A 16,700-nucleotide genomic window follows, 5' to 3' on the forward strand; every position below is an offset into this window, starting at 1 on the left:
CTGAGCCCTAACTTTACCACAATTTTTGCTCGTCCATTTAAGAATGTTATTAGCTATTAAATTTTCCTTACAGATTATTTTACAACCCATTTTCTGGCTGTTTTATTCCTGTGACGAATTACAAGTGCATAAGCCAATGAAGCACCAATCAATTAAAAAAAAAAAAATTAAGAAATTTCAGTACAAAATAAACTGTTATTTTTAACCACTAGTAACATCCAGGAAGCAGAGCTGCGCACGGGCGTTACCTTGGACGTTGTACTGATAGTAGTCAGGGTCTTCTGACTCCTCCTTGACCGTCACAGCTGCCATTTCCAGAGAAATGCCTATAAAAGCAAATGACATTCCAGGGCTAACGTCAGGGCGTCAGCCAGACTTCGCACAACACAGATATGACTCAACGATTCTGAAAGAACAAAAGGTTAAGAGATAGCAGGGTAGGAAAGAAAAATCAAAAAGAAGTTTTAACAATTATTAATATTCTGAGAGTCTTTTCTGTAATTTTTCCCCATGAATTCTTGAAGAATATTGGTCCACTTACAATTGAGATACATAATTCGAGGCACATATTTAGGACCAGACCAAAGATTACATATTTCATCATTCCATTAATAGGAATGTCCAAAATAGGCAAAAGAAATCTGTTGCTAAAACCATTAAGCAAGTGTGCCAGGCCTGGTGACATACACCTGTCATCCCGGCAACTCAGCGGGTTGAGGCACCAGGATCGCAGTGTCAAGGACAGCCTGGACAATTTAGCTAGGCCCTCAGCAACTTAGTGAGACCTAGTCTCAAAGAAGACTGACAAAGGGACACGAGAAGCCACGGCAGGCAATCAGGAGCAGTCTCTTAGACGGGAACATGCACTTGGGGACCCCCAGATTTTAGCTGTGGTGACGTGCTGGAGTACACCCATGAGGACCTAGTCACAGCAGCGCATCCACCCTGCTCAGACTTTACTGGGTTCTCAGAGCAAATGCTGGACAAAAGGAACCATATTCAAACAGGTTCAAGCACTGAGCACTCATTCAAGAACCTCCAAGGGAACGATGTCACCGCACCCTTCTCCGCTGGGCAGATTCCGTCTGGCCTGGGGAGGGGAAACTCCCAGCTCCGGTGCTGGCAACTAACCATGTGTGGAACCACAGTGTAAAAGTGCCCCTGCCCTGCAAAGGCATCTGCCACACAGGAACACAGCAGGGAGCCGGCAGGCCAGAGGAGAAGGGAAGAAGGGACGTGGACATTCCTCTGGCTCCATGTCTGCTTGCTGTTTCTGTCAAGCTCACTCCTCCACACACGCCTGCAACACTGTCACAGCAGGCCCTTCTGGTTGCAAATGCCAGGCCCAGGCCTCCAGGTTTCCACCAATACCCTGGCAATGGTCCATGAGGCTATCGGGGCTAGGGAACGGCTCACAGTGGGACACTTGTGCAGCACACACCAGGTGTGGATGCAATCCCCAACACCACAGCAATTTAAAAAAAGGCCCCAGGTACCAGTGCCAGGAAGATACACCAACTTAGAAGTCAAAATTAAAGCCCAAGCCAGGCGGATGGCACACACACAATGCCGGAGCTTCAGAAGGCTAAGGCAGGAGTATAGCAAGTTCAAAGTCAGCCTCAGCAAATAAGTGAGGCTGTGTCTCAAAGTAAAAAATAAAAAGGACTGGGTGTATGGTTCAGTGGTTAGGTGCCCCTGGGTTCAATCCCCAGTACCAAAAAGGGGGAGGGGACGGAACCCAAGGGTGCACTACCACTAAGCCACATCCCCAGCCCTTTTTATATTAAGACATAGCCTTGCTAAGTTGCTGAGGCTGGCCTTGAACTTTTGATCCTTCTACCTTAGCCTCTGGAGCCACTGGGATTACAGGTGTCTGCCACACCTGGCCTGATGGAATATTAAATCTGAAATTAACTATTTAAGATATTTGTTGAGTGATCTGAAAGCAGAGTGAAAGATCCACAGGCAGGCTCTGCAACACCAGAGACTGAGAAAAAAGTGACAACTGCTTCCCATCACCTGCAAGGGGTCAAACCCAGGAAGGCCACTACTGTGCTAAGACGGGAAGACTGTGCTTTATACAACTGAAGAGTCTGTGCCCACTCACACCCCATGGCAGTCTACTCACTTTCCTTAATAAGCAAACCTCGTGCATGCACTTTGGTGCTTCCCAGATGCCACGCACGGTGCAGACCACACTGCCAGTGACGATGCACTAGGTTTCTAAGTGAAAATTATATTTAAAAGTTGAAGTTGCTTGACTTTGAAATTGAAGAAAATTAGCACAGATGCAGAAAAACAAAACATGGTTCCAACAAAACTGAAATCTAATCAGGAAGAGCTATCATCTTAAATAATCAAAAATGGCTTTGCTCTAGAAATGGACCAAGGCAAGAAAGCAGGTAATAATAACATGATGGAGATGAGACTCGGATCTGAAAAATAAACTGCAAAACTCAACTCAACCACATGGAAAAAGCCAGAAAAGCAAAGCAGCAGCATACTTACATCTTCATTTCTCTAACATCGTAAATAAATAAAATCGAACTTTAAGCCTCCATGAAAGGCAGAGCTGTGGGAGTGGAAATGCCAGCATCATAGTCCTAGAAACCCGATGGAGGGTGGGAAGCAGAAGGCATGAGCGAGATGCGTGGAAACAGAAGGTCTTTTAACAGGGAGCTGGTCCTCCACATGCAGAGCCAGGAATCCACATGCTCCCTCCACAACCACCACTGAGGTACAATGGATCTCAAGACTTATATAAAAACTAAAATGATAAAACTTCATGAAGGAACAAAGCTTAAGTATTTGTGACCTCAGGCTGGGAAGCATTTTCTGCATACGGCCACAACATAAGCAACGAATGAAAGAAAAACTTGAAAAATAAATTTCATCAAAATGAAACACATTTGAGCCAGGCATGGTGGCAAACAAATGTAATCCCAGCTACTTGGGAGGCTGAGGCAGGAGGATCCACCCCAGCAACTCAACAAGAACCATCTCAAATCCGGACGGAGTTCCATCCACATACCATCCAAAAAAAAAAAAAAAAAAAAAAAGAACAACAATAAAATACTTGCAGGGCTAGGGCTGTGGCTCAGAGGCAGAGCTCTTACTTGGCATGTGTGAGGCACTGGGTTCAATCCTCAGCACCACATATAAATAAATAAATAAAATAAAGACCTATCAACAACTAAAAAAAAATTTTTTTAAATAAAGGTATTGTGTCCATTAAAAAAAAACCCACTGAAAGAGTATAAGCATAGTATCTTAAATTAAGCAAGTAAATACCCAAGTTTACAGATAAAAATGGTTCTTTTGCAAGTATAAAATGGGAGAACAAAGGAAAGAGAGTAAGGGTATTATATTGATTTCTACAAAATACACTGTATAATCAGTTGACATTTTATATGCCTGTGTCACTGAAAAATAAAATTTTTATTATCAAATGGGTAACAAGCAATGAACGTCTGGCTACCGCTATTAACAAGTTCTTTGCGGATCTTGGTGTAACAAGACAACATCAAAAAACACTGTCACAGTTGAAAGATATTTATAGGGAATGCCCATTACACATCAAAATACAGTAATTTATCATTCAAATATAAACTTGAAAATTAAGGAACATTCATCTTTACTTTATAATTAATTTTAAAAGCACTAGTACATACCAGAGTCTTCTGTGGGCTCCGTTTTCACTTTGATGGGGCCACAACTGAAAGAAGGAAGAAACGTGATCAAGCTGTGCAGTAGTGACAACCACGTACACTCCTCTCGAGTGCGTTCATAGTGGCACTATGATTCACAACTTCCAAGTCAAAAGAGGCATTTCCACAAGATCCCCAGGTCGACATGACTGCATACTGAACTTTGAGCTGTTTTAATATTCTAGTGACTGCATCAAGTACAGTAGTTTAATAGCAATGACCAAATTATGCTTTACCTTCCACCTGGAGACAACAGGGACCTTTCAGCATCTGTTACCATCACACGACCACCTATGAACAAGAAAGAAATTAAATTTAGGTCTCCCAACCCTTTAAACATGACTAATGCTTCCAAAGGCTTTAAATACCGAATAATCTGGGGGAGGGCTGGATTAGTAAGTAGTACAGTAGCAACACAAAAGTGTATCTGGGCTTCCATATGAACATAGAGATGGCAGTCCTCTAACATCTTTCAACCACAAACCACCATCACCTTTCTTTTTATGAAAACACTCCTATTTTTGTCAGTGAAGTTAATACTAAAATATACCACTTATTGAGGAGGCCAGGAAAAGCCTGTGGGTGTATAAGGAATGATGATGATGTTACACTGTTATTAAGAATGGGTCTGAGGGGCTGGAGCTGGGGTAGAGCACTTGCATAGCATGTGTGAGGCACTGGGCTCAATTCTGAGCACCACATCAATAAAGAATAAAATAAACCTACATAAACATCTGGGGAAAAAAAGAAAAGTAGATCTGAGCCAGGTGCAGTAGCACATGCCCATAATCCCACTGGTTTGGGAGACTGAGGCAGGAGGATCATAAGTTTGAGGCCAGCCTCAGCAACTTAGCAAGGCCCTAAGCAACTTTAGAGACTCTGTCTCTAAATAAAAAATGCAAAAGGGCAGGAGATGTGGCTCAGTGGTTAAGCAACCACAGGTTCAATCCCAGGTACCAAAAAAAAGTGTGGGGGGGTACTGCTCAATTTATAGCACTTGCCTACCATTACCAAGGCCCTGGGTTCAATTGTCAGTACTACAAAACCAAAACATTTTAAATCTGAATTTTAACTGAAGTATGACAAAAACTCATCTTTCTCAATCTTAAGAGGTCATACAGAAAAACAGAGAGGCCAGTTAACTGCCAACCTAATGATAAAAACTGACAGCTTTCCTGCTGATACAAAGAACAAGATTTCTACTGTCACCATTATTGTTTGATATGAGTCCAGCCAAGGCAATAAGAAATAAAGGCACTCAGACTGCAAAGAAGAGGTGAATTGTCTTGATGCTCATATAGCACAGTTCTCTATAGAAAGCCCAGAAATAGAGTCAGGGTCATCTGACTTCCAACCAAGTTGCCAAGGAAACCCAGGGAGAAAGGACAGTCTTTCCACTAACTTGTTCTGAAATAACTGGATACACTCAAAAAAAGACTGATTAACAGAACCCCCTCATGTCACATGCACACATTAAACCAAGAGTCGACAGACTGGGGCTGGAGTGCAGCTCAAGACAGAGTGCTTGCCTGGCATGGGCGAGGTCCCAGTTTCAATCCCCAGGCAAAGAAAAAAAGACTGACCTAAAGGTCAGTCCAAAAACCTTACAGGCAGCACATGCCTGTAATGCCAATAGCTCAGGAGGCTGAGGCAGGAGGATCAGGAGTTCAGAGCCAGCCTCAGCAACTTAGCAAGGCCCTAAGCAACTCAACAAGATCCTGTCTCTAAATAAAATATAAAAAGGGCTGAGGGTGTAGCACAGTAATGGAGAGTGCCTCTGGGTTCAACACCAGTACCACCACCACCACCACTATCACCATCACCAAATGCAAATCAAAGCCAAGATGAGATGCTACTTCACACCCATCAGAATGGCCAAAATACAAAACAAGCCAGCAGGGACATGGGGAACCTGGCACATCCACACTATTGGTAGAAACGTAAAATGGTGGAGCCACATGGGTAAAAAGCTTGGCATTTTCTTGCAAGTGAAATGCAACTTTACCCTAAGATCCAGCAGTTCCAGTCCTACAAATATCTACAAGAGAAATGAAGGTACATGTCCAGACTAAAACGGGCTCCAGTATGTTTACAGCAGCATCAATGCTAATAGTGTGAACAACTGGAATGTCTTTCAAACAGAGAATGGATAAATAGGAGGTTCACTGCTACATTCAAGGGACAGTTGATATACTCAGTTGATATACTGCTGACTCTCAAGGTAATTAAACTCAGTTTAAAGAAAGAAAAAGCTCATCTCAGAAGGATATATATGTTGAGCCGGACATGGTGGCGCCCGCCTATAATCCCAGTGGCTCAACAGATTAAGGCAGGAAGATGGTGAGTTCAAAACCAGCCTCAGCAAAAGCAAAGTGCTAAGCAGCTCAGTGAGACGCTGTCTCTAAATAAAATACAAAATAGTGCCGGGGGTGGGGCTCAGTGTTAAGAGATCCTGGGTTCAATCCTCAGTACCCCCCCCAACACCCCCAAAAAAAGGATATACGTTGATATTCCATGACCATTCTACTCACGCACACTCTGAGCCCCAGCCCCAGCCCTTTGTATTTTTTATTTTTTAAAGACAGGGTTTCACTGAGTCACCCAGGCCTCGGCCTCCTGAGGAGCTGGAATTACAAGTGTGAACGCCCCACCTAGTGTTCGTTGTCTTTGTTTTCCTTTTTTTGGGGTGCTAGGGCCCCACACATGGTAGCCAAGCAATGGTCGGTCACTGAACAACATCCCCATCCCTGTTTTAAAATTTTAAAGACTGCAAACTAACATCATGGAATTCTACATTTGAAATGACTGAGTTTCCAACTACACCTTAATAAAGATAGCAGACACAGTAGTACACACCCATAACTCCAGCTACTGGAGAGGCTGAGGTAAGAGGATCACAAGTTCAAGGCCAGCCTGGGCAATTCAGCAAGACCTTGTCTCAAAGTAACAAACACTAAGGGCTGTGGATGGAACTCGGTGGTCAGGTGCCACCAGGTTCAATCCCTAGTACTGCAAAATTAATCGTTTTTCACCATTATAAAAATATTTTAAAAGATTGTATAACAGAGAACAAAATACATATGTGAGTATGTACACACGACTCTTTCTTTGCATTCTGTTAGAGGTTTCCAGTGATATTGGTTATCTTTTTTTTCTTTTAAATATCTTTATTTTATTTTTATGTGGTGCTGAGAATTGAATCCAGTGCCTCATGCATGCTAGGCGAGCACGCTACCACTTGAGCCACATCCCCAGCCCCAGGTTATCTAACTTTTGAAAAGTCTGAAATAACTGGCCCCACAGCCCATGCCTATGATCCCAGAAACTCAGGAAGCTGAGGCAAGAGGAGTCTCTCTTCAAAGGCAATGGCCACATGCTCCTAAAGGAAGTCCTACTGGACTCCTCCTCGTTCTCCCGGGCATGTCTCCCAGCCCTCACTGAAGCCCTTGCTGAACTGTGAGGGATCCTGCCTCTGCTGTGCTCCTCTAGACCGGCACCTGGTGGGGAATGTTATTTCTCACCACAATTGTCACCTGGACGTGTCCCTCCAGCAGATGACAAGCACTCAAAAGTTGTTTTTTTCTTTTTTTTTTTTTTAATTTTCTTTTTAGATGTTGATGGATCTTTATTTTTTTCATTTATTTATATGTGGTGCCGAGAATCGAACCCAGTGCCTCACATATGCTAGGCAAGTGCACTAACACTGAGCCACAACCCAATCCCAAGCACTCAAAAGCTTTAATGCTGTACGCAATTGTATCTTCCTTGCTGTCCGATTCGGTACCCAGTGATGCGTTGCCATTTCAATGAACATAAGGTAAATTTAAGTCCCACTCACATTCCAAGCAAGAGGAACAGATCCAGTAGACGATCTTACCCACTGCCAACATAAAACCTGGTCCAGCACAGAGCAATGAGCAGAAAATATAAAACTAGCCTCTACTTTTTCAGCTCATGAATCTTTCACTGTTTACTCAGAAGACACCACTCCCAAGTGTCCTAAACCACAGCCTCAAAGAGAATAAGGGAGAAAGCATCATGATGTATCAAGATCTGGCAAAGGGGACCTTGAGACCCAGTCGACTGTCCTGTGAACCAAGCAGTCACTTACCCAAGTGTTTCCTTGGCTCTAGGAAGGGTCTGCATTAGAACAAAACACAAACCATGTATGAGCACACAAGAGTCTTATAAAGCACAAATATAGATATCTGCATTAAACAATTTAAAAACTATTAAAATGAAGTGAATATTCAACTTTATGTGAATAAACTGTTGATGGGCCAGAAGGAGGAAAGCACATCACCTCTTGATGATAAAGGAAATCCCTGCTTTGTTCTCCAAAATCCATTTCAGGGTTGCAAGGTCATAATTTTCAGGGTGTTTGAAGGCGACTCCCTCTGGAAGGCCCTGCACTACCACAGCCGACTGGTCTCTAAGCATCTTCTCATACGGGACAGGCACCACCGTGGATTTGCCTAAGGCTTTCCCTGAGGAAGGAGTGAAGAAAATAAACATCATTAAATGACTAAGAGTAAGAAACTATCAAAAGCTTATCACCAGGGGCGGGAACCGGGTTCCATTCTCAGCACCACATAAAAATAACAGCATTGTGTTGTGTCCATCTTAAAATAAAAAAAAAAAATCTCTTAAAAAAAAAAAAAAAAGCTTATCACCAACTAATAAATAGCATTCGTGACACTTTGTAGTATCTCATTATAAAATTACTTTGAAATACGACAGGGTCCTAGTCCTGTTAGTTTTACACATCCAAAGGGTCGAAATTTAACCCTAAATTTACACAAAAGGAGAGCAAAAATGACTGATTTCTTGCAATATTCTGTCATAAGATGGTCCATGCTGGTTTAACACATTCTGGTCATATGGAACTCAGTTTCTGGACATAAAAACCTGACAAATCCAACTATTTCCATAAGATAACTTGAAAAATTTCAGCTAATATTCTGAACCCATAAGTAGGTAAATAAAACTACAGATACAACCGAGAAGGTGTATCTGTCAGCCTGTCTGTGCTGACCAGTGATGAGCCCCAGACTGAAGACTCAATCTACACAGCAGCTTTGCCGACACCGCCCCCCCCCCTTTGACTATTTCCTTTGACGTGCTTTGCAGAACACATGATTAACAGAAGGCGATTTTGCAGGAAATTGGGGAGATCAGCATTACTGTCAAAAAGGAACAACTCTAAAAGCTACACTTGATTCTGGGTTCCTTGAAAATGGAAACAGAGGTTCCAGGGGCCTGGGAGGCAGAGGCAGAAAGATCACAAGTTCAAAGCCAGCCTCAGCAACTTAGTGGGGCCCTGAGTAACTTAGCAAGACCCTTTCTCAAAATAAAAAGTGAAAACAAGGCTGGGGATGTGGCTCAGTGGGTAAGTGCCCCTGGTTCCAATCCCCAGTACCAAAAAGAAAATGGAGGTCTGAGATGTGACTCAGTGGTATGTACGGCACCTCCCTGGCATGCACAGGCCCTGGTCTGTCCCCAGCGCTGCACACCCAGAGAAATGGAGATGCAAAGAAATGCTGTTTCTACTTTCACCTCATATCTGGGAATCAACCTGTTCAATCTATAAGAATGTGTGCAAGAACTGCTGAGCCAAGGACATCATCTACCATTTAGAAAACTCCCACATGATGTGTCTTACAAAATCAAGGGGCATGGCTTTTACCATAGCAAAAGCAGAAATAGTCCTCAACTGTTTTCCTGAGCGTCTCGATCTCTACGGCGTCCACACTCATCCGGCTGGCCTGAGGTGTGGACTTCATCTTATGCATCTCAGCTGCCTTTTCTTCTTCTTCAACACCTGGAAAACAATGGGTGACGTGAAGGCCATGACTCTCATCCCACTATCTGGCTGCTAGTAGGAATATTTTTCCTGTATTCTAACATTTACGATGAAGACAAGGATAAAGAGGAAACGTTTAAAATAAAAACCTAGAAGACTTGCATGAAATTCATATGAAATGGCAAACAACTCTGATGTAAGCGTAAACTAAAAATACTGCACATTAGCTACTAGCGGTTTTAAAAAAAAAAAAAGATAAATAATTTATTAGTTAAAAAATCTAAATCATCACAAAAAAATTCTAGATGTGCAAAGTCAAACTCAAGTCCACAAGATACCATGGCACTGAGGATGTGGCAGGAGAGACCAGGGTGTGTGGTGAGCGCCAGCACAGCGGGTCTCAGGGACGCGGGCTGGTGCCCAGCAGGGGAGGCAGGCCTGCCAGCACGCACCCCGGCTCCAGCCTTCAGCTACAGCGAGATCACCTCCTCAAGAGGTCTAGATTCCACTCCATGTTGAAATAATACTTTAGATAGTAAAATTACATTAAAAAAAAAAATCACAAAAATGTGGGGCTGTGGCTCAGTGGTAGAGCACTTGCCTAAAATGTATGAGGCACTGGGTTTGATCCTTGGCACCACATAAAAATAAATAAAATAAAGGTATTGTGTCCATTTATAACTAAAAAATTAGTTTAAAAAATCACTAAAATGAATTTCAGTTCTTAATTTTAATGTCACCCCTAGAAAACTAAAATTACGTGACATATATTTATTTGGACATCACTTCTCTAAATACTAGGAAAGGGACTCAACTCTCCTGAAGAATTTCTAACACTGACTCCTTGTCCTATTTATTAGGTTTCAGAAGACCTCAGTTGCTCCTTATCTGCAAAACCCTGTTATGAAAACAAACGCAGACTCCTGGTGTTCCACTCCTCACCTTTCTAAGGGCACGGAAGTGTACCCAAACCACCACTCCAGTTCTCATTTTCAATACAGTGTTTAATAAACGACATGAATACATCATGCTTCGTGTAAGACAGGCTTGGTGTGAGGGGATTTTGCCCAGTGGGGTGGCCTGGGCAAGCTAAGTGCCCCAGGCATATCTAAGGCAGGCTGGACTAATTGGGTGTGTAGTGAGTATTAGACAGTTTGGACTTAACAATACATTCAATTTATGATGGGATTATTGGGACATAACTCCATCCTAAATTGAAAAAGACCGCCTGCATTAGGAACTTAAGAATGATATCCAAAGAAAATTCGCCAGAAAATACTGGGGAAGGGCAGGGGTTAGGTCACGGGTGTATTGGGGCATACCTGTAACCCCAGGCAGGAAGATCAAGTTCAAGGTCAGCCTTGAAAAGTTAGCAAGACCCTAAGCAACTTAATGAGACTGTCTCAAAAAATAACAAGAAGTATAATGATGTCACTGGGAAACAAAGCAGGGGGTCATCTACTTCAGAACATTCAAAAAAGCATGATAGCATCCTATCTCTTTACTCTGGGGAGCAATCAGGAGGTGAAGACAGTCCTGGGTCCTTATCATCCTCTGATCTGGAGTCAGGAAATGAGAGGGAGGGGACCAAAGATGTCCAGGATGTCCTCAGTGGTGCGAACACCAAAGGGCTGCAGATAACCCTAATCCTCAGCTAGCCCCTGAAGCACCATAGGAGTAAGGATGTATGCGGAAGAGAGTACACGCACAGCCGCAGTGAGATCAGAGCACTCATGGGCAGATGGCAGCTGAGAAGCACCAATCAAAACAGCATCATCAGTATAAACTTAAATAGATAAATAAAATCGAGCCCTTAATGTTCAAAACCAGTATCAGCAAAAACAAGGTGCGAATAAGCAACTCAGCAAGACCCTGTCTCTAAATAAAATACTAAATAGGGCTAGGGATGTGGCTCAGTGGTCTACTGCCCCTGAGTTCAATCCCTGGTGTCAAAAATAGACAGATCAGAATTACAACTGGGAGTGAAAATACATACAGTGATGGGCTGTATGCTTTCCCCCCCCTAGGGCTTGCCAGGGTTCAAACCCAGGACCTTACGCGTGCCAAGGGAAAGCTCTACCACTGAGTCTCATCCCCAGCCCTAGACACATCTTTCTTGGGGGGAGGAGATGATATGGGAGATTGAATCCAGGGCCTCCCACATACCAGGCAAGTGTTCCATTCCACCACTGGTCTACACTCTTTGGACTTTTGAAAAGGATTAAAAATGCAATTGAGCACCTAAGTTAACAAATTAAACCTGTTTGTATTCATTCCTGATCTGCCACAGGTGTTGTGGATTGGATCTCAGAGCCTGTGCTTGGCTGTGAGCACTCCCTCCTTTCCTCTCCTCCTTCTGTGTTTAAGACACGTTGTCACGTGAATGTACGCAGGCTGAACACTTAACACTCACACTGTGCAAGTGTGCGAGGATTAACACCTCTGACAACTTTTGCTACTGTTCTCACTCCAAAGTCAAACAAGCTCCCTGAGGCCCCTGAAGGGAAAGAAGACAAACTCCATGAAGACACAGTCAGGAGCGCCTACCAGGCGATGTGGGCAGTATGGGGAGCCCGGCTTCACTCTGCTCCACGCTCAGGCTCAGCTCCATTGAGACACTTGTTTCCCACACACCAGGCATTTACCACAGCAGGAAGGGCCAAAGGAAGGCCACATCTTGGCATAGGCCTGAACCTCAGAGCTGAGCGGAACAAACCCCTTACGCTGAACGGTGGCTGAGCAGCAGAGCTCACCAGGAACCAGCCAGGCCCTGGGTCTAGGGAATGGGGCGAGGAGGGAGGAAGGGGGGACCTGCTTATCTGAATAAGACTTAACCGCCAGGGTTTTCGCTCAGTGGCAGAGCACTAGCCTAGCATGAATGAAGTACTGGGTCCGATCCTCAGCACCACATAAATATAAAATAAAGATATTGTGTCCCCCCTAAAACTAAAAAAAAATACTAAAAAAAAAAAAAAGACTTAACCAATTCAGAACTTCACCTTCTTTCTAATGTGTTCTCACAATCCAGAGTAATGCCTCACTAGGAACATAGTACATCAAACAATTACCATTTTTCTTAAACTCTTCAGTATTTGCACCAATATATTACCATGTCAGTGATTCAGTTTGAGCATCTTGAAATGTTTCCATAAACATGTCAGGAAGGTTTTGTTTTGGGTTTTGCTTTTTTTGTATGAATCTCTTTCTGCATTAGAAAGAAAATATGATGTCTTACCTATAAGTATATTTAAAATTTACAAGATACTAAAGAAAAAAAAAAGACATTGCTTACAGTATTTTACAAAATCTTTCTGGAAATCCTTTCTGGAGTTGACGAAAGCACGACCCCTCTCGGTTCCGACCACAAACACGTCTGTCTCGTATACCGCGATGCAGGCCACTTCCGCCTTGGACTTGGCCAGCTCCTTACACTGCAACACAAGCAGCGAACGCTGTACGTCAAGAGCTGTTGGAGTACAGTGTCTGCAGGCTGGACACAAGGACCTCGTGCTAGAAACCGTCCTCTGCCCTGTGAGGGGGATGGCACCCAGGGTACCCTATCACTGACCTACAGTTCCCAGGTTTCTTTCCTATTTTTCATATTGAGACAGGACCTTGCCAAGTTGCCCAGGCTGGCCTTGACCTTGCAATCCTCCTGCCTCAGCCTCACGTGTTGCTGGGATTACAGGTGCCACCACAACCATCATAAAAACTTTTAATGCATAATCGGGAGGGAAATTCCTCTCTAATATCACATACAGAAGTGTCTCCATTTTAATGTACCTATCTTTGTAGGTAATTTTCATAACTAGTTCCAAGCAGAAGAAAACACAAGAATTTTTAAGGAAAAAAGCAGAAATATTCTGCAAACTGCTATAGATGAGATTCTTTAAAAAAGAGATTTGCATACATTCTTGCTGGGGAATTTTCTCCATCACATCTGAGAGGTACAGGAGAGGCAGGAGTGGGTAGAGCTATGAAGGAATAGCCCTGGAGGAATTTGGGAGCTGGGGTACCCTACAAAGGCAAGGGCTGAGATGAGCAAGGGGACTCTAAAGCTAAATGCAACTGTGAGAATTTAATGGCATCAGCCCTGAAATAGGAAGTCAGGGGTTCTAAATCCCACTCCATTAACACCCACTACAGAATTTCACCTCCAGAAATTTTTAGGAGTGCATACTCAACTGAAACCACATCGAGGTGGGTATGCTACCTACTAACTTCATATGCACCCTTTATACGCAGGGTCTGGTGGTGGTACCTGTGATCATGGCAATTTGGGAGGCTGAAGCAAGAGACTCAACTTGACTTGAGCCCAGGTGTTCAAGGCCAGCCTGGACAACACAGCAATATCCATCTCAAAAAGCACACAAAAAAGCCCATTTTACAGATGTATCATGATTCATTTAGTGCTAACATTACTGAAAAGGCAGCTAGATTCCATTTTCTCTCCTAAAAATAATACTGCAATAATAATCTGGTAAGAAAACATTCATATGCAACTTGAAAAATTTTCTCAAGAATCAGTGCCACTGCTGGGCGCGGTGGCCCACACCTGTCATCCTGGTGGCTGGGAGGCTGAGAAAGAAGGATCATGAGTTCAAAACCAGCCTCAGCAAAAGCAAGGCGCTAGAAAACTCTGTGAGACCCCGTCTCTAAATAAAACACAAAATAGGGCTGGGGATGTAGCCCAGTGGTAATGTGTCCAAGTCCAATCCCTGGTACCAAAAAAAAAATCAGTGGCATGAAAGAGAGCAAGAACTAACACTGGAAGCATAAACACTGTCAGGATTCTTACCATCTACTGAAATCTGCTTTCTAAGAAGGTTCACCTCATTCTACCAAATGCCAGTGTGCAACTATGCTAAAAATCCTAATATCATAACCAATACTCCTCTGGTTGGTAATAAAATTAATGAGTATTGTGGTCTAATTTTCTGCAAACTATCATATCCTTTGCCCATCTTTCTACAGTATCAGGATTTCAAATTTGTCTTAGAGTAATTATTTTTCAGTCTAGAATTTACCTTGAAACATGATGATTCCATAAACTGAAGCTTTTTTCCCTAATAGCTTATTGTTTCAGTATCATTTATTAAAAACTAGCTTTCTTCTGTTTTTGGTTTATACAATAATCAATCTCTAATTTTCTAAGTGGAAGTAATTTCTACATAATACTTAGTTCAGCCAGGTGCAGTGGCACACACCTATAATCCCGGCAGCTGAAGAGGCTGAAGCAGGAGGATTGCCAAATTCAAAGCCAGCCTCAGCAATTTAGCAACGCCCTAAGCAACTTAGTGAGCCCATGTCTCAAAAGTTAAAAAAAAAAAAAAGGCTGGGAATATGGCTCAGTGGTAAAGTGTCCCTGGGTTCAATCCTTACTACCACTACCCCCCCAAAAAAGAACTTACTAGAACAGCTGGGTATAAAGAACTGAGTGCTTTAGCTGGAGGGGTAGTTTAAGGGAACTGATGAAGGGTTAAAATCCAGAAAGAAACCTTACCAGAAAGAAGAAAAAAAAAAATTGGGGAGTGATGTTCATGAAGTTACAGCATATGACCATACACCATTCTTACTTTTCTTCAAGAGGTAACTTTAATTTTTTCCTTGTGGTGCTGGGGATCAGTCCTAGGGCGTTGCCCATGCTAGGTGAGTACTCTACCACTGAAATACACCTCCAGCCAGAATGGGCTAAGGATCTGTCCAGTGGTAAAGTGCTTGCCTAGCACACATGAGGCCCTGCGTTTAATGCCAAATACCACAACACATACACACACACACACCCCCAAAAAAAAAAAACAGTAAAGGAAGAAAACAATGCCCTAATGGAAAACAAAAGAGAATCTACCAGCAGGAGACAATGGCACAGCCTATAATCCCAACAGCTCAGGAAGCTGAGGCAGTAGGATCACAAGTTCAAAGCCAGCCTTAGCAACTTAGTGAGACCCTAGGCAACTCAGCAAGACCATGTCCCTAAATAACATATTTAAAAAGGGGCTGGGATGTGGCTCAGTGGTTAAGCACCCCTGAGTTCAATCCCCAGTACCAAAAAAAAGATGATACACTAACACTATCAACTGAGCCCTGTGAGGTATCTGGTGGTGGTCAGCCACTTAAAACAGGGAAAATGCACAACTTCTTCCAGCTTGGAATATTTCATTCTAGTTTGTCAGAAATACCTAAGTCTGATGTGTTTTGAATCAAATATTTTCTCTCCAGCTATAAGCCTATAAAAACATAATAAAAAAATTGTACATGTACATCTACTGTCCTAGAAATATAAAAACACAGCAAGAATATACTTAAAATTTCATTATAATTGTGTGTGGTAGAAAAAAAACCTGAGTAAAGAGTTAACACATGAGCTAGGAATGTGGCTCAGTGGTAGAGTGTTTGCCTAGCATGCGTGAGGCCCTGGGTTTAATCCACACATCACCACCACTGCCACCACTACCACCACCACCACCACCACCACCACCACCACCCTAAAAAAAAAAAAAAAAAAAGCACACAGTACAAAATTTAATAGACAGTGGCAGAACAGAAACAACTGTGTAAATGCATAATAACCAAGATGATGAGACAGAGAAGAGCTACTGGCCTTATGGCCCAAGATCTGAGTGACCCACACACAGGTGCAATGAAACACCAGCAGCACACACCATGAACTTATTTGGAACAATTTCAAATATTATGAATAAATTCAAAGTTAACACTTGCAAAACAATGGATCGTCCACAAAAACTGGCAATAAATGTAAACAAATATTCAAGGACATTCTGAAGCTCAGTAATAAAATGTGGTTTCAAAAGCTTAAATTTATAACAAGTATAAAAAAACTATTCTTTTTAAAATCAAATTTAATGTTTTATAGAAAACAAATCCACCTTATCCAACAGACCAATCCTATCCAACTATGGCAGAACCACAGACCACCTCACCATGGACTCGAGGGCAGACATGAGGAAGGTCACCACCATCCTGCTCTCCGAAGACTCCTCATCTTCAACGGGCAGGGTAGACATCGCTACCTGGGCCATGATCCCTGTGCAAAAGAAGCAACATGGATGTGAGTGACAGAAACCAGGGTCTCAGCACACTTCAGAGCTGTGAGGTGGCCACCAATTGCTTAGTTTCCCTTCTTCAGTCATCTACTTTCCCCAAAGCTTTTACCTCAAAGGGACCCTACC

General features: G+C 42.9%; 1 protein-coding gene across 11 annotated transcripts in view; it reads right to left on the minus strand.

Annotated features, from left to right (window-relative positions):
• Positions 1–16,700, minus strand: part of Gtf2i (general transcription factor IIi) — a 94,802-nt gene that overhangs the window by 46,967 nt on the left and 31,135 nt on the right. For 10 of the 11 annotated variants that reach the window (XM_046422794.2, XM_058572215.1, XM_046422793.2 and 7 more), the window contains exons 2-9: positions 16,452–16,555; positions 12,803–12,941; positions 9,394–9,528; positions 8,011–8,194; positions 7,819–7,847; positions 3,944–3,998; positions 3,672–3,715; positions 249–326 (exon numbers count right to left, since the gene is read on the minus strand). In XM_046422794.2, coding sequence (XP_046278750.1) covers positions 249–326; positions 3,672–3,715; positions 3,944–3,998; positions 7,819–7,847; positions 8,011–8,194; positions 9,394–9,528; positions 12,803–12,941; positions 16,452–16,550 — 763 coding nt within the window. In that variant the 5' untranslated portion in view covers positions 16,551–16,555. Of the gene's footprint in view, positions 1–248; positions 327–3,671; positions 3,716–3,943; positions 3,999–7,818; positions 7,848–8,010; positions 8,195–9,393; positions 9,529–12,619; positions 12,639–12,802; positions 12,942–16,451; positions 16,556–16,700 lie in introns of those variants that run through there. The other variant, XM_058572217.1, reaches the window with a different exon arrangement.

Source organism: Marmota monax, unplaced genomic scaffold (genome assembly GCF_021218885.2).
Source record: "Marmota monax isolate L192 unplaced genomic scaffold, Marmota_monax_Labrador192_F-V1.1 WCK01_AAM20220418_F8-fsc00237, whole genome shotgun sequence".
NCBI lineage: Eukaryota > Metazoa > Chordata > Mammalia > Rodentia > Sciuridae > Marmota > Marmota monax.